Source organism: Mauremys reevesii, linkage group 24 (genome assembly GCF_016161935.1).
Source record: "Mauremys reevesii isolate NIE-2019 linkage group 24, ASM1616193v1, whole genome shotgun sequence".
Classification (NCBI taxonomy): domain Eukaryota; kingdom Metazoa; phylum Chordata; order Testudines; family Geoemydidae; genus Mauremys; species Mauremys reevesii.
Window position 1 is genome coordinate 18,008,127 of NC_052646.1, and position 18,583 is coordinate 18,026,709.

At 52.0% G+C, this 18,583-nt stretch overlaps 1 protein-coding gene across 1 annotated transcript in view; it reads right to left on the bottom strand.

Annotated features, from left to right (window-relative positions):
* LOC120390572 (myeloid cell surface antigen CD33-like) overlaps nucleotides 1-18,583 on the bottom strand; it is a 35,979-nt gene that overhangs the window by 540 nt on the left and 16,856 nt on the right. Inside the window, exon 3 of the mRNA XM_039513305.1 lies at nucleotides 785-1,189. Within this exon, the coding sequence (XP_039369239.1) occupies nucleotides 785-1,189 (405 nt within the window). The remainder of the gene's footprint in view (nucleotides 1-784; nucleotides 1,190-18,583) is intronic.

Below are 18,583 nucleotides of genomic sequence, written 5' to 3' on the forward strand. Positions count from 1 at the left end.
GGATTCATCAGCTCAGATAACCTAGTTGGCACCTTACTAGAAGGACCAATGAGGAAAGAAGAAACTTTCAAATCTGTGGGGGTGGGGGGAGGATTTGTTTGTTGGTCTGTTTTTTGTTCCCTCTCTGGACGGAGGGAGAGACCGAGCAGGTACTACATCTCCTGCAAATATACCTGGAATAATAGATCTAAAATGACACACATTGGAAGTAGGCAAGGAAAGGCGCTAGGTTATCTTGTGTTTTAGCTTGTGAATTTTCCTATGCTACAGATGTAGTTTGATTCCTGCTTTTTGTAACTGTGAAGCTGAGCCAGAGGGGAATCCTCTGTGTTTGAAATCTTTTATTTACCCTGCGAAGTTACCTTCCACACTGATTTTGCAGATGTGATTCTTTTTTATATATATATAAATAAAGTTCTAATTTTAAGAACCTGATTGATTTTTAGTGTCCTGAAGACAGAGTCTGGTCTGTGCTCACATTGCTAACAAATTGGTTGGTACATTATTCCCAAGGCTCCAGAGGAAAGGGGGTGAAGGAGTTTGGGGGATATTTTGGGAGGAGAGGTATTCCAAGTTAACTTTTTCCTGAATTTTTCTATAACTCACTTGGTGGTAGCAGCAATAGCGCCAGAGGACAAGGGAAGGGATTTGTGCCTTGGGGAAGATTTTAACGAAAGCTGGTAAAATATAAGCTTAAGGGGTCTTTCCTGCAGGTCCCCACATCTGTACTCCAGAGCTCAGAGTGGGGGGAACCCTCACAAACGGTGACTGCGGCTGCTCTTACCTGGCACGGAGATCGTGAGCGGAGGGTCAGTGCCATCGGAATTGGAGCGGTAAGTGTGATCTAACAGGCCTTTCTCGATGTGAAGGAAATATCTCCCGGCATCCGTCCGTCGGGCATCACTGATTTGCAGGGAGCAGTCGCCGTGCGCTGGATCCCCCGTCAGCCGGAACCGGCCCTGGGTCTCCTGCGACACCCCCAGGCTGGAGAGACTGCTGGCCACGGGAGGATCCTGGCCCACAGTACCAGGCTCCTTTAACCAGTATCCGTAGAGCTGGGCCGAGGGATTGTCGGTGTCGTACCGGGCTGGGTACGTGAAGGTGCAGGGGATGAGAACGCAGAGACCCTCCTGCACCGACACCGACTGCGGCACCGTCAGGGTAAATCCGGGCGGCTGGGACAGGGACCCTGCAGGGGAAGGGGAGGGATCGAAGTGGGGCCCATAGAGAGCAGCGATCCCCCCCAAGCTCCCCCCAGACAGGGCCGGCTCCAGGCACCCCCCTGCCAAGCCCGGGAGGGGGCGGCACTCGGGGTTTGTTTTTGTTTGGCCAAGCGGCGCTGGGGAGGCGGGGCTTAGGGGCGGGGTGCCCTGTTGGGGGGCGGGGACTTAGGCGACGCGAACTCGGGGGCGGGACTTGGGCGACGTGACGCTCGGGGGCGGGACTTGGGTGACGTGACGCTCGGGGCGGGACTTGGGCCACGAGACGCTCGGGGGGGCGGGGACTTGGTTCGAGTGACGCTCGGAGGGGGGCGGCGCTCCTTGTTTTTGCTTCCTGAGCCAAAAATGTTAGAGCTGGTCCTGCCCCCAGGGCTCTGCCGGTGCCCTTCACTCCCGACCTGCAGCCCCCTGCGAGCTCAGCCCTGGGTCCCTGAGCAAATCTCACTCCATTTAGTTTCCATCCCTCTCTACATCGACACTCTGCCCCCACTCCCTGTCATGTGGCGCCCCGTAGCACCACACTGGGGCACTGGGCTCCCCTCCCCCTCTGGCCAGTCTCCCTTCCAAGTTCTGGGACAGACCTGGCCCTGCTTAGTGCAGGTTCTGCCCTTCCCCCTGCCCTGGGGCTGCAGGGGCTGCTTACTTACCCCTCCAGAGCAGGGCGAGGATCAGGACTCTCAGTGTGGCAGGACCCCCTGCTCTCCAGGGGGGGCCCTGAGTCAGGAGCTCCCTTTCCCCTGGGTCAAGCTGTGGCAGCAGGGCTCTGCCCATGGCTGGGGCGTTGGGCTGGGACAGACCTAGAGATAGATGGGGGGTGGGAAGTGTGAGAGCAGAGGCTGTTTTGGGGACACAGATCTGCCTGGGGAACCATCAGTGCTGCTGGGCTCTGCAGGGGGCTGATCTGGGGCTGCTGGCAGCGCAGTGACCTCCCACCCACACAGAAAACCCCAAATCACCAGACGGTCCTGAGAGATCGTGGGCTAAAAAATCCTTAAATTGGTGACAAAACCGAAGATTTTCTCTAAGAATCATGAGAGTGGCCAGAAAATCCTGAGCTGGTGACAGAAGATGGTCCAAAGACAGCACTGCTCAGTGCCTGCTTTGCTTCTATCTTCCCACAGTAAAGCAACCAGTGAAGTTACCACGGGCAACAAAGGGGAAAGGCTGCAGGTGCTGCTTACTTACCCCTAAAGAGCAGGGTGAGGATCAGGACCCTAAGCGTGGCAGGACCCCCTGCTCTACAGGGGGGGCCCTGAGGCGGGAGCTTCCTTTCCCCAGCATCACGGTGTGGCAGCAGGGCTCTGCCCATGGCTGGAGCGTTGGGCTGGGACAGACTTAGAGACAGAAGTGGGGTGGGAAGTGTGAGAACAGAGGCTGTTTGGGGAAATAGATCTGCCTGGGAGACTATCAGTGCTGCTGGGCTCTGTGGGGGGCTGATCTGGGGCTGCTGGCAGTGCAATGACCTCCCCCCCACACAGAAAACACCAAATCACCAGACGAACCTGAGAGATCGTGGGCTAAAAAAATCCTTAAATTGGCAAAAAAAACCCTGAGATTTTCCTCTAACAATCATGAGAGCGGCCAGAAAATCCTGATCTGGTGACAGAAAATGGTCAGAAGACAGCACTGCTCAGTGCCTGCTTTGCTTCAATGTAAACAACATGTGTGCAGGCAACCAGTGAAATTACCATGGACAACAAAGGGGAAAGGCTGCAAATCGGCATCAGTAAAGAACACGTCACAGATGCTCTGGCCAATTGGAATGAATTCAGATCAGTGGGGCAGGAAGCTGTTCAACCCAGGGGGCTGAAGGAATTAGTCGAAGAAATCTTGGAGCCACTGGCAATAATATTTGCCAACTAATGGATGATAGGAGGGGTCCCAGAAGACGGGGGAAGGGCTAACAGAGGGGCCATCTTTAAAAGGGGGAAAAGGGAGGAGCCGGGGAACTATAGACCAGTCAGCCTGACCTCGACACCTGGAAAGCTTCTAGAGCAATGTATAAAACCTTCAATTTGTGAGGCCGAAGGCGTGATCAGCAGCATGGATTTACCAAGAACAAATCCTGCCAAACCAGCTTTGTTTCCTTCTTTGACGAGGTAACTGGTTGGGAGCTGGGGGAAAGCAGTGGACATAACATACCTGGACTTCAGCAAGGCTTTTGACACAGTCCCACATGACATTCTCATAAGGAAGCTGGAGACGACTTCTGACGGAACTCAAATGTGAAATTGCAGAACTACTAACTCTCATTTAAATCAGCTTCTGTACCAGATGACTGGAGGAGAGCAAATGTGACACCAATTTTTAAAAAAGGCTCCATAAAAAAGGGGTGATCCTGGCATTTGAAGGTCAATAAGCCTAACTTCAGTGATGGGCAAACTGGTTGAAATTATAGTAAAGTGAAAGTATAGCAAAGAGCAGAATGATCAGATGCAGAGAGTTGTTGGGGAAGACTCAATATGGTTTTTGTAAAGGGAAATCATGTCCATGTACTTAGATTTTCAGAAAGCCTTGGATAAGGTTCCTCCCAAAAGGCTCCTATGCAAAGTGAGCTGTCATGGGATAAGTGGGAAGATCCTCTCCTGGATCAGTGACTGGTTAAAATAGAACAAACAAAGGACAGGAATTAATGGCTAATTTTCACAGTGGAGAGAGGTGAATAGTGGTGTCCCCAGGGGTCTGTACTGGGAGCAGTGCTGTTCAACATGTTCATAACTGATCTGGAAAAAGGGGTAAACAGGGAGGTGGAAAAGTTTGCAGATGATACAAAATTTCTCAAGATAGTTAAGTTCAAAGCTGACCGCAAAGAGCTACAAAGGGATCTCACAAAACTGAGTGACTGGGTAACAAAATGGCAGATGAAATTTGATGTTAATAAATGAAAAGTTATGCACATTGGGAAACATAATCCGAACTATACATATAAAGTGGTGGGGTATAAATTAGCTGTTACCACTCAAGGAAGAGATCTCAGAGTCAGTATGGAGAGTTCTCTGAAAACACCCACTCAATGTGCAGCGGCCATCAAAAGAATTTGTTGGGCATCATTAAGAAAGGGATAGATAATAAGACAGAAAATATCATATTGCCTCGATATAAATCCATGGTAACAATCAAATCTTGAATACTGTATTCAGTTCTGGAGGCCCCATCTCAAATTGGAATTAGAAAAGATGCAGAAAAGGGCAACAAAAATGATGATGGGTGTGGAACAGCTTTCACAGAAGGAGAGATTAATAACACTGGGACTGTTCAGCTTGGAAAAGAGATGACTAAGGGGGGATATGATAGAGGTCTGTAAAATCCTGACTAGTGTGGAGACAGTAAATAGGGTGGTATGATTTACTCCTTCCCATAATACAAGAGCTAGAAGTCCCCAAATGAAATGAATAGGCGGCAGGTTTAAAAGAAATGTAAGGACGTATTTCTTCACACAACGCACAGTGAACTCTGCAGACAGGGTGGGGCGCTAATGCTGCCCTCTCTGCCCCATAGCTGCATTCCCCCCTCCCCCGCTCAACCCTGCTCCTCCTGCAGCTGGGACTCTCCTCATTGTCAGTGTTACGGACCCTCCATCCTCTTCATTCTTGTGAGAATGGTGGGGCCCACTCCAGCCTTCCCCTCCTCACATTTGAATTGGGCCACTCACACCTTCCCCCCCGTCTTTAACTGTTAAAATGGTACAGGCCTCTAACTCCTCCCTCTCCCTCCCCCATCCACTGCAGTGAGCTGGGCGGGTCTCAGCTCGGATCCCCCATGGCCCATGCACCATCCCCTGCCCGAGCAGAGTGGGACGGGCCCCGTTGCCCAGGGCTGGAGGGAAAGGGACCATCCCTGAGAGATCCAGACTCCATCCCTAACCCTGGGGGCTGCCCTGCCCCCGTAGAGTGTCTACGACCCCAGGGGGTCTGTGCCCCACACATACACCCCCACACTTTGCACTGACTCAACTCCATGGGGGGCAATGGAGTGAGCGCAGTTGGACTATGGGTGAGAAGTTTGCACGTATGTGCTCAACCTGGGGTATCTATAACTGCCCCCTCTGCAATACCTGCCCTCCCTGCCCCCCAAAACCACCCCCATAGGGAAGGGGAAACCCCCAGCAGTTCCATTTCCCACCATCCCTCTGCTGCCCTCAGATGTTCTTGGGAAGGAGGCTGAGAGATGGGAGCTGGGGAACCCCCTGCTGTACGTGGCCCCCAGAACCGACGCCTCCAGTGTGGTCCCCATGGTGGGGGAGCCCTGGGGCGGGACCCTGCTCGGGCTTGAGGGGCACCGGCGGAGCTGTGGGGGCGGGGAGCCCAGGGCTGGGATAGCAAGGGGCTGCGGGTCGGGATTTAGGGGCACCTCAGTCTCCACAGACTTTCCAGCTCCCTCCCCCCCATTTCCACTCACCCCTAGACCTGCGGAGTGGGGCTCAGCGCCTGGCTCTCCGACCCTGCAGCCCAGGATCCTCAGGGTTTGAGACTCGGAGCCTGGGGAAGCAGCAAGCACAGGAACCCTTTATTTCTGCTGTCTCCAGTTACAAAACAATATTTTAACACTAGAAGTTTGCACCTCTTATCACACTGTACAGGCTGCAGATCCTAATCACTTACCCGGAGCTGAGACGCATTCGTCTCTGGGGTGGGGTGGGTGCAAAGCTCACTGGCCCCGCTCAGAGAATACTTCCTGAATCCTAAAATACTGAATTAACTTTATGAAAAATGAAGAAATATGCACCGATCCATGTCGAAATCACTGTCAGTCATTTATTTAGGGGGTTTTGCTGACTCAATAATAAAATAATGTTCAGTTCTCTCTATTCTATCCTGGACCTGTACAGAATAGAAACACAAATAAGGGGCTTTCAACGTTCCTGTCTTTTGTTTTTGTTACTATTTTTTCCCATGGGTGTTCCAGCCCGGGAGCACCCAGAGAGTTGGCCTCTGAGCTTTTTACAGCCTCCCAGCTAGCTCCTAAGTTTGCTGGGAAAAGCGACAAACATACACGTATCCCTTTTCCCAGCAGACTGACTCAGCCCCAGATGTGCAAGGGACAAATTAAGCCCCAGATAGGGAGGCGGGTAGGGAGGCAGTGGGGGTCAGGGGTGATAAGGGTACTGAATGGGGGGCTTGGGGAAGCAGTGGGGGCCATGGGTGAGTGGGGGTTGAGCCCGGGGCCAGAACCTACTGCTGTATGGCCAAGAGACAGAGTCCAAAGCCCACGGGACGGGGCCCAGGGATGGAACCCGGGGCTCGGAGTTGGATCCCGAAACCCCACAGCTGGAGCCCACCACTCCAAGGCTGAAGACTGACCCCACCACCCCAGGAAGGTGGGGAACTCACTGGCCGCCTGCTCCTCCAGTGTTCGTGTCTCCAGATGGTGCAGGACCAAACCCCTGATGGTGGGCCCAGGGGAGAGGCCTCTGCTTTGCCCCCCCAATAGCCACCCGCGAGGCTCTGGCCACATGAAAAGCTGCATTTGAGAAACATGGACCCAGAACGTCTTGCACAACCTGGATCCACTGGCTGGAGATCTTGGTGCCATTGACGCAAGCGAGAGATTGTGCCAGATACAGACAGCTCCCACGGACAGCCGGCTTCTGACCCCACCGAGGGGGGGACTGGCTGTGGGAAGGGGGAATGGGGCATGGGTATTTCCCCTCTGGGGTCTCTTAGCAGGGGAAACGTCACCAGATGAGAACTGGTCCATTCAGTGCAGACGTTTGTTTTCTGTCTCTTGGTTCCTCAAACGCCTCCCAGGTCCCGGGTCACTGAGGATTCCCTAGTGATGAGAGCTGGGGCAGCGGGTCTCAGGAATGGCAGCTGGATTCGAGGGGCCGCTGACTCCAGCCTTCGATTTAAGAGCTGAGATGCAGCTGAATCTGGGGTGGGATGCGGGGACAGTTTATACAGGGATCCCTTGCCTGGTGCTGAGCTGCAGAAGTGTCTGGGAAAAACCTATAGCTAAAACAAACGCAGCATCCCCTAGATGCACTGAGGCCAGCCCTGATGGCCGGGCCCTCCCAAGTCTCCCACCCTGGCCCGGTCTCCCAGACAGACCCAGGCCCGCTCTGCCCCAGGCCAGTGGCAGGTCAGCTCTGTCCCCCTGTATGTGGGCATCAGTGGCTGTGCTGGGAAGCTGGTTGCTAAGCAGATCTCATACAACAGGAAGTTTCCAGTCAGTGAGTTTGCTCCACCTCTGGCCGATCGGCCCCAGTTCGAGGCACAGGTGTAAAGAGAGGCTCTGTAAGCAGTGTCAGGGGTTGATCACCCTTGATGTAGGCAGCCAGCTCTGTTTTATGGGCAGCATTCGAAAGCCCAGATCACCAGAAAAGTGTATTTTTTACAATTTTGAATGCACGCAGGAGATGGGGTTGCATATGCCCAATTACATTGTTTCAGTGCCTCTAAAGCCGGAAAAACCTGGTAATTTAAGGGCAGTGAGTGTCTTTCTAGCTTTGTTAAGACCTTTCTTGGCAAAGAGTTCCGGGACTGCCCGCTCCTAGCGCACCGTTCCAAAGATTATGATGCACATGTCGTCGTTAGACAGTTATTGAAGGAAAAGATGTGCACTCTGGGGCAGGTTTTCTAAGCTTTTAATCATTCTCCTGCCACCTCTGTGAGCCCTCCCCGATGGGTCAATGTTCTTCTGGAACTGCAGGCACCAGAACTAGACACAGGATCCCAGCAGTGGTCGCACCAGGGCCCGATCCAGAGGGAAAATCACCTCCCTGCTCTGACTCCAGAGCCCACTGTTGATGCACCCAGGCAGGCCGCAGCATCGCACCGGGAGCTCATGTTCAGCTACTTATCCAGCATCACCCCCGAATTGTTGTCAGAGTCCCTGCTGCCAGGAGAGCGTCCCCCGTCCTGTGAGTCCGGCTGACACCCTGTGTTCCTAGTTGTACATGTTGACATTTAGCCCTATTAAAACACACATTGTTTGCTTGTGCCCAGTTTACCAAGCGACCCGGAGTGCTCTGCAGCAGTAACCTGGCCTCCTCATTATCTGCCACTCCCCCCATCTGTGTGTCATTTGTAAACTAGACCAGAGCTGATTTTATGTTGTCTTCCAGGTTGTTAAAAAAGGTGCTAATGAGCATTGGGCTAAGGACAGTTCCCTGTGGGATCCATCTGGTAACATGCACTCACTGCTGATTCCCTGGTGCCAGTTACCTCTGGACATCTAGCAGCCCGCCAGTTAGCCAGGCACGGCGGAGCCCTGAGCTCAGACAGGGTTTCAAAAGCCCTATTGCAATACAAATAACACGCACACATATGGCCTTACAAGTCCTCCCCCCTGATTTTCACACTTGTGCTAAAATTAATGGTGGTGATGTAATATCCATCACCATCCATAGAGAGTTTCACTTGGCACCGCGCGACATTTTGATTAAAAAAACTAGAAGGGTACAAAATTACCAAGAGCCAGATTTAAAATTGGCTAATTGTTAGTGAGAATGAGTCCTGTGAGTCTGTGACAGCTGGGTGCTGCCCAGACACAGCAAGAGACAGGACTTGCCCCAGCTGGGATCAGGGCTGTCAGGGTTCCTTCCTACTCTGAACTCTGGGGTACAGATGTGGGGACCCGCATGAAAGACCCCCTAAGCTTATTTCTACAAGCTTGGGTTAAAAACTTCCCCAAGGCACAAATCCTTCCTTGTCCTTGGACGGTATCGCTGCCACCACCAAGTGAGTTAGACAAAGATTCAGGAAAAGGACCACTTGGAGATCCTGTTCCCCCAAAATATCCCCCCAAACCCCTTCACCCCCTTTCCTGGGAAGGCTTGAGAATAATATACCAACCAAATAGGTGAACAAGGTGAGCACAGACCAGATCCTTGGGTTTTAGGACACTAAAAACCAATCAGGTTCTTAAAAGCAGAACTTTATTATAAAGAAAAAAGTAAAAGAAACACCTCTGTCAAATCAGGATGGGAGGTAATTTTACAGAGTAATAAGATTGAAAACACAGAGGATTCCCCTCTAGGCAAAACTGCAAAGTTACAAAAAACAGGAATAAACCTCCCTCTTAGCACAGGGAAAATTCACAAGCTAAAACAAAAAGATAATCTAAAGCGTTTCCTTGCCTTTACTTACAATTTTTGTAACCTTAGATGCTTATTTCAGGTAGGGGTTTAGGAGAGGTTTTTTCCTGCCCTGGTCCCTCTGCATCCCAAGGGAACACACAAACACACACAAACAAGTATCAGACAGTAGCCGTGTTAGTCTGGATCTGTAAAAGCAGCAAAGAGTCCTGTGGCACCTTATAGACTAACAGACGTACTGCAGCATGAGCTTTCGTGGGTGAATACCCACTTCGTCGCATGCATCCGAAGAAGTGGGCATTCACCCACAAAAGCTCATGCTCCAAAACGTCTGTTAGTCTATAAGGTGCCACAGGACTCTTTGCTGCTTTTACACACAAACAAAACCTCCTCCCCTCCCGCCCCCCCATTTGAAAGTATCTTCCTTCCCCATTGGTCCTTCTGATCAGGTGCAAACCAGGTTATTTGAGCTTCTTAAACCCTTAGAGGTAAAGAAGGGATTTTATCCTCCCGTTAGCTGTATGTTTATGACAAGGGCCCTATTGTGCCAGGTGCTGTTCATACGCAGCGAGAAACAGGCCCTGCCCCAGCTGGAATTGGGGCTGAGTTATGCCCGGCCCTGCCCAGAAACCAGCTGCAATCAGGGCCTTCCAGGGGAAAGCCAGATGTGAAAACTGATTCTTTACTGGACACAAATAAGTCTTAGTAGTTAGTGGCCCTTTGTTAAAAAAAGTAGCACTGACAAAAATGACACATCTAAATCTATTTCAAGTAACAGCTTGTAAACAGGGAATTTTACAATCAGATGCTTTTGGCTTTGGAGTGAACAAGTTACCTTTAATATAACATCGTTATTAAGAAGTTATAATCATGTGGCACTGATTGACCTCGACAGAGACAAGGGTCCCGTTGTACCAGACACAGGGATGGTCTCTCGCTCAGACACAGCGAGAGACCATCCCTGCCCCTAAGAGTTTATAATGTAAGTAGCCCAGGGCACCATTATTATCCCGATTTTGGGGGGTAAGGAAACTGAGCCTAGACAGATGCAGCAACTGGACCAACCTCACCCTACAGCATTTTTTAGCAAAACAGAGGTTAGAACCCAGAGTACTTGGCCAGCAGCTTAGACACAAGCCCATCCCTCCACTCCCTCCAGCTGCTGCCCCTGAGAATGACCATCCTGTCCACCTATGAAATGAGTTGTTGAGGACTCAGGCAGGGTAGAAGAGAGATTCTCTGTGACTGAGGGGTGAGAGGCTCTTTCCCCCAGGGGCAGTGGTGTTTGGGAGGGGACAGGCTTTGGGACCCAGCTGCAGGGGACTCTGGGATACCTCCCCTCAATGCAGCGCTCCAGCATTTGCAAGGCCTAGTTGACTCCGCCCTGAGTCCAGGCCAGAGCAGGGATTTGCACCCAGGTTTCCCACATCACGGGTCGGGCCCTGGGCCGACCCCTTCCCCCTTCCCTCCACACTGTGATCCCCCTGCACTGGATGGGCTGGAGACGCCCAGCCTGGGCCCATGGCGCGAGGGGGCTATTTGCGCCAGACCTCGCAATATTCCGTGCCTGGGGCCTCTGAAGGCTCCCCCCCTTTGTGCTGCAGCTTGGAGAATTCGACGGAGGCGTAGTGCAGCTCTTCCAGCTTCCCGGGGCCTAGCGAGGCCTTTGCTGCTGCAGCCCCGTCCTGGATGCCTTTTGTCCGGCGGGCAGCTGGAGTCTTGTGATGCTGAATGAGAAGCAAGGCAGAGACACCAGGCAGAGACTTGCATCCACCCTGATTGCATGGGCTTCCCCAGGCCTCGTTTCCCCCACCCTCAGTGCAAATGTGTTTCCGGCATTGGGCGTGCACTAGCAAGAGGTGTGGGATTGGTGTGTTTCACACTCTGCACGCATAAGCCAATCCCATACCAGAACCAGCTCGGTTAATGCATTCACTGCCTCACCTGCACAGGCCACACATTAGCAACATGTGTGTGGGTATCTTCATTTCATGCACTACGAATGCAGGATTTCATCGCCTGCATCTCATCGCAGAACAGGTTCAGGAAAGGTATTTTCTGCATTTCATGCACCAAGCACTTGGGGCAGCACTGGTTAAGTTAATGCATTATCTGCATTGCCTGCACTGGCCATACATTAGCAATATGCAAGGGGTTGTGTACATTGTATGCACTGTGAATGCATGATTTGATCCCATGCATGTTGTAGTTCCATAGACAATGCTGATGCGTTCATTGCATTTTCTGCAGGGTGCATATATTTGGAACAGACAAGGTGCACCCTGCATGCATTATCTGAGAATATGTCCCTAATACCATAGCAAGCAGCAGCAGAAATGTATTTCTTGCCCAGCTGGTGCATTCGGGAGATGCCCCAGGGATTGGCAGCATTGCAGCCCCAATCTAGTCCCATGCACTTTGTGAGTGCACATGAATGCATTCGCTGCACGTCCTCTCCTCTGAGCAAGACCCGAGGGATGAGGTGCATTTTCTGCCTGCAGGAGCCGATCCCACACAGTTCAGGGAGCCCAAGCTGGTGGCAGGGGTGCATTTATTGCACTGGGCACACGTGGGGGGTCATGTGCCCTGGTGAATGCCTGGCTTATATTCATGAATTGGTTATAGGGGTGGGAAGGAGAAGAAGTGGAGGGGGCAGAGACGGGTCGGGTTGGAAGGGCAGGTGGGCTTGGTCCCCCTTTCCCCCCAGGTACATACCATGGGGATGCTGGTGACGGTACTGTAGATCACGCTGGCCTCGTTGGCTGTCTCCCCGACCTCGGGGCTGGGGGGCGCCGTTGCCCAGCCCCGCAGTCTGCAGGGAAACGTATCAGGACAGATGCATAAGCCTGGGAGGGGGGGCGTAGACTAGCCCATGGGGAGGGAGAAAGGGGGGACACCGGAGTGTGAGGCTAGAGTGCAGGGGACTGGGATAGATAAGGGGAGGGGAGATCTTACTGGGGGCGGGAGGGGCAGTTGGGGGTCAGTGCGGGAGGACTCAGACTTACTTGATCACATAGAGCCCGAGAAGGAATAAGCCAATGAGGACCACAAGCCCACAGGCCATCCCGATGATCACCCGCTTGACAGTCTCCTCTGAACCTGCAAAAACACAGAGCATGGGGCATGGCTGGAAGAGAACCCAGGAATCCTGGCTCCAAGCCCCACCCATTCCCGGCCCAGAGATGGGGATAGACTCTAGGAGACAAAGGTCTGCAGGGGGCAGAGTTCAAAGTGCAGGGTGGCGTAGCTCCCATGAGGGTTGGAGCCAAGAGAGAAGTTCCGGAGGCCCCTGTCCCCACTCCCAGTCCAGGTCAGGGCAGAATCACAGAATCTCAGGGTTGGAAGGGACCTCAAGAGGTATCTAGTCCAACCCCCTGCTCAAAGCAGGACCAATCCCCAACGAAATCATCCCAGCCAGGGCTTTGTCAAGCCTGACCTTAAAAACCTCTAAGAAAGGAGATTCCACCACCTCCCTAGGGAACCCATTCCAGTGCTTCACCACCCTACTAGGGAAAAACCTAAGCCTCCCCCACTGCAACTTGAGACCATTACTCCTTGTTCTGTCATCTGGTACCATTGAGAACAGTCTAGATCCATCCTCTTTGGAACCCCCTTTCAGGTAGTTGAAAGCAGCTATCAAATCAGCCCTCACTCTTCTCTTCTGCAGACTAAACAATCCCAGTTCCCTCAGCCTCTCCTCATAAGTCATGTGCTCCAGCCCCCTAATCATTTTTGTTGCCCTCCCCTGAGCTCTTTCCAATTTCCCACATCCTTCTTGTAGTGTGGGGCCCAAAACTGGACACAGGACTCCAGATAAGGCCTCACCAACGTCGAATAGAGGGGAACGATCACATCTTTCAATTTACTTATACAACCCAAAATGCCGTTAGCCTTCCTGGCAACAAGGAAAACTGTTGACTCATATCCAGCTTCTCATCCACTGTAACCCCTAGGTCCTTTTCTGCAGAACTGCTGCCTAGCCATTTGGTCCCTAGTCTATAGCAGTGAATGGGATTCTTCAATTGTCCTTCTTGAACCTCATCAGGTTTCTTTTCGCCCAATCCTCTAATTTGTCTAGGTCCCTCTGTATCCTATCCCTACCCTCCAGCATATCTACCACACCTCCTAGTTTAGTGTCATCTGCAAACTTGCTGAGGGTGCAGTCCACACCATCCTCCAGATCACTAATGAAGATATTGAAGAAAACCAGCCCCAGGACCAACCAGGGCTGCCGAGAGGATTCAGGGGGCCTGGGGTCTTCAGTGGCAGGGAGCCCCCGCCGCTGAAATGCTGCTGAAGACCCTGAACTTCGGCGGCGGGTCCCAGGGCAGAAGGACCCCCCCACCACCGAATTGCCGACGACGCTCCGGAGCGGAAGATGCTTCGGGGACCCGGGTCCTGTGAGAGTTTTCTGGGGCCCCCGGAGCGAGTGAAGGACACTGCTGCAGAGCCCCCAAAAAACTCTCGTGGGGTCCCCTGTGGGGCCCGGGGCAAATTGCTCCTCTGTCCCCCCCCTCCGGGCGACTATGGGACCGACCTTTGGGGCACTCCGCTTGATAGCGGCTGCCAACTAGACATGGAGCCGTTGATCACTACCCGTTGAGCCCGACCATCTAGCCAGCTTTCTATCCACCTTATAGTCCAATCGTCCAGCCCATACTTCTTTAACTTGCCGGCAAGAATACTGTGGGAGACCGTATCAAAAGCTTTGCTAAAGTCAAGGAATAACACGTCCACTGCTTTCCCCTCATCCACAGACCCAGTTATCTCCTCATAGAAGGCAATTAGGTTAGTCAGGCATTACTTGCCCTTGGTGAATCCATGCTGACTGTTCCTGATCACTTTCCTCTCCTCTAAGTGCTTCAAAATTGGTTCTTTGAGGACCTGCTCCATGATTTTTCCAGGGACTGAGGTGAAGCTGATGGGTCTGTAGTTGCCCAGATCCTCCTTCTTCCCTTTTTTACAGATGGGCACTACATTAGCCTTTTTCCAGTCCTCTCCCTATGGGCATGAGTTTTCCAAGATAATGGCCAATGGCTCTGCAATCTCATCGGCTAACTCCTTTAACACCCTCGGATGCAGCGCATCTGGCCCCATGGACTTATGCTCGTTCAGCTTTTCTAAATAGTCCCAAACCACTTCTTTCTCCACAGAGGACTGGTCACCTCCTTCCCATACTGTGCTGTCCAGTGCAGCTGTCTGGGAGTCACCCTTGTTCGTGAAGACAGAGGCAAAAAAAGCATTTAGTACATGAGCTTTTTCCACATCTGCTGTCACTAGGTTGCTCCCCCATTCAGTAAGGGGCCCACACTTTCCTTGACTTTCTTCTTCTTGCTAACATAGCTGAAGAAACCCTTCTTGTTACTCTTAACATCTCTTGTAGCTGCAACTCCAAGTGTGATTTGGCCTTCCTGATTTCACTCCTGCAGCCTGAGCAACATTTTTATACTCCTCTCTGGTCATTTGTCCAATCTTCCACTTCTTGTGAGCTTCTTTTTTGCGTTTAAGATCAGCAAGGATTTCACTGTTAAGCCAAGCTGGTCGCCTGCCGTATTTATTATTCTTTCTACACATCGGGATGGTTTGTTCCTGCAACCTCAATAAGGATTCTTTAAAATACAGCCAGCAATCCTGGAGTCCTTTACCCTTCGTGTTATTCTTTCAGGGGATCCTGCCAATCAGTTCCCTGAGGGAGTCAAAGTCTGCTTTTCTGAAGTCCAGGGTCCATATTCTGCTGCTCTCCTTTCTTCCTTGTGTCAGGATCCTGAACCCGACCATCTCATGGTCACTGCCTCCCAGGTTCCCATCTGCTTTTGCTTCCCATACTAAGGCCTGGTCTACACTAGGACTTTAATTCGAATTTATCAGCGTTAATTTGAATTAACCGTGCACCCGTCCACACCAGGAAGCCATTTAATTCGACATAGAGGGCTCTTTAGTTCGAATTCTGTACTCCTCCCTGACGAGGGGAGTAGCGCTAAATTCGACATGGCTATGTCGAATTAGGCTAGGTGTGGATGCAAATCAAACTTAGTAGCTCCGGGAGCTATCCCACAGTGCACCACTCTGTTGACGCTCTGGACAGCAGTCCGAGCTTCAATGTTCTGACCAGCCACACAGGAAAAGCCCCGGGAAAATTTGAATTCCTTTTCCTGTCTGGACAGTTTGAATCTCATTTCGTGGTTGGACATCGGGGCGAGCTCAGCAGCACCGGCAGCGATGCAGAGCTCTCCAGCAGAGGAGTCCATGTAATCTCTGAATAGAAAGAGGGACCCAGCATAGACTGACCGGGAAGTCTTGGATCTGATCGGTGTGTGGGGTGAGGATTCTGTGCTTTTGGAGCTGCGCTCCAAAAAACGGAATGCAAAGACCTACAAGAAGGTCTCCAAAGCCATGAGAGACAGAGGATAAAGGCGGGATGCAACGCAGCGCCGCGTGAAAATCAAGGACCCCAGACAAGGCTACCAAAAAATCAAAGCGGCAAACGGACGCTACGGAGCCTGCCACCACTGCCCCACCAGTGACCGTGGACTCTGACGATGGGACAGTGTCGACGGACAGTTCTTCGGCGATGTTCACGGATGGGGAAGATGAGCAAGGGTTTGTGGAGGATGAGGCAGGCGACAGCGCTTACAACGCTGGTTTCCCCGACAGCCAGGATCTCTTCATCACCCTCACGGAGATCCCCTACCAAGCCTTCCCGACCGTTAACCCGGACCCTGAATCAGGGGAAGGAGCAGTCGGTAAGTGCTTTAAACATGTAAACTTTTATTCTTAATATAACAGGAATCTGAAGTATGTGAAAAGGAGGTCTCTATATATATGGGGATAGAACAGAAATCCTCCTGGGAGATCTCCACGAAGCTCTCCTGGAGGTAATCGAAAAGCCTCCGCAGGAGGTTCCTGGGGAGAGCTGCCTTACTGGATGCTCTGTGGTAGCACACTTTTCCGCGCCAGGCTTTCATGAGGTACTCAGGGAGCATTGCCTCCCCGAGCACAGCTGCATAGGGCCCTGGTTTGTGCTGGCTTTCACACAGCATGCGCTCTCTATCTCCCTCAGTGACCATCCTCAGGGTGATCTCGCTCGGAGACTCCTGCATCTAATTAGGGGAATTACTGTAATGTTACGCCTGGTCCAAAGTATTTTTAAAAAATCTCCGGACAGACAGCGTAGCAGAGACTCAGCACGCTGCTGTGTGACAAGCGTAACGGAAAGCCAAAGAATCAAATGGACACTCATGGAGGGAGGGGGGACTGAGGACGCAAGGTATCCCACAGTTCCTGCAGTCTCCGAAAAGCATTTGCATTCTTGGCTGAGCTCCCAATACCTGTATGGTCAAACACATTGTCCGCGGCGGTTCAGGGTATAGCTCGTCAATGTACAACCACCCCCCAACCCCAGAAGGAAAAGGAAAAAAACCCGTCTCTTGACTCTTTTAAATGTCACCCTATGTGTACTGAATGCTGCTGGCAGACGCGATGCTGCAGCACTGTACTGTAGCATCCTCCCCCCCCTCCCCGTTATGGGTGGCTCACAGTGCAAAATGACTGATATCCATCGTCGTCATCATCATCAGCCTTGCTGTAGATGGTGTAGTGCAATACAACTGGTATCCGTCCTCGTCATCAGCCCATAAGTAGATGGCCTGCTAACCGTCTTCATCATAGCAACAGGGGGCTGAGCTCCATCAGCCCCCGCCCTTCCTGTGTAAAGAAAAGATTCTGTACTGCCTGGACTGTCATAGCAGCAGGATGCTGTTTTCCTCTCCCACACACTGCTTAATGTCCTGTCTGGACAATCATAGCAGCTGGAGGCTGCCTTCCCCTTATTTCATTTCAGTAACAAGTCACTGTTTCTTATTCCTGCATTCTGTATTACTTCAGCACACAAATCAGGGAACACTGCAACGGTAGCCCGGGAAGGCTGGGGGAGGAGGGAAGCCACAGGTGGGGTTGTTGCAGAAGCACCCCCTGTGAATGCCATGCAGCTCATCACTCCTGAATAATCTGACACGGAGCGGCTGTGCTCTCTGGTTCTCTGAAACACTGGATCTCTACTACACTAGCCCCATATTCTATGCAGGAATTATTCTATTTTTAGATACCATAAAGGAGGGATTGACTCGGGGAGTCATTCCCAGTTTTGTCTTTTGCACCCCCGGCTGATCTCAGCCAGGGGCACCTATGACAGCAGCAGAAAGTATAATGCAATACGACTGGTAACCATCATCACCTTGCCAATTTACAATGGCATGGTAGATGGTACAGTATGGCTGATAACCACCTCTGCTGTCATGCAAAAGCAAATGAATGCTGCTGTGTAGTGCTGCTGAATCGCCTCTGTCCGCGGCATCTAGTACACATACGGTGACAGTGACAAAAGGCAAAACATGCTCCATGGTTTCCACGCTATGGCGTATGCCAGGGCAATCCAGGGAAAACGGGCTCGAAATGATTGTCTGGCGTTGCTTTCCCGGAGGAAGGAATGACTGACTACATTTACCCAGAACCACCCACGACAATGAAATTTGCACCATCAGGCACTGGGATCTCAACCCAGAAGTGCAAGGGTCGGGGGACACTGCGATGGGGTGGAACAGGGGCAGAGTTTATGCTTTCAGGATTGCCTGCTGCAGGAGTGCGGACGAGATAGGTGCTGTGCATGGTGTTGTTCACAGACACAGACTAGACTGTGTTCATTGTTCGCAAAAATGTATCTTTGCAAGGAATTCACTCCCTTTCTCCCATCACACAGCTTCGACTGTCTCCAGACCTGCCACAGCATCCCCCTCACAGAGGCTGGCAAAGATTAGGCGGCGAAAGAAAAAGACACTGGATGAGATGATCGCTGAAGTTATGGGGTGCTCCCAAGCCGAGGCGGCCCAGCAGAGCCAGTGGAGGGAGAACCTCTCTCAGTACCAGCGCTCACACAGCGAACGGGAGGAGAGTGGCGTGAGGAAGACAAGCAGGTGACTCAAACGCTGCTTGGATTAATGAGTGAGCAAACGGACACGCTCCGGTGCCTTGTGGATGTTCTGCAGGACCGCAGCCAGGAGGACATAGCCCCCCCCCCACAGAGTATCTGCAACCGCCCTCCCCCGCCACAAAGTCCCATACCTCCCGTCACCCAAAGTAACCAGAAGGAGTGGCACCAGGGGCCGTGAAAACTGTCACTGCACCCCAGCAGAGTGCTCAAGTACCCAAATATCAGAGGGGTAGCCGTGTTAGTCTGGTTCTGTAAAAGCAGCAAAGAATCCTGTGGCACCTTATAGAATAACAGACATTTTGCAGCATGAGCTTTCGTGGGTGAATACCCACTTCTTCGGAT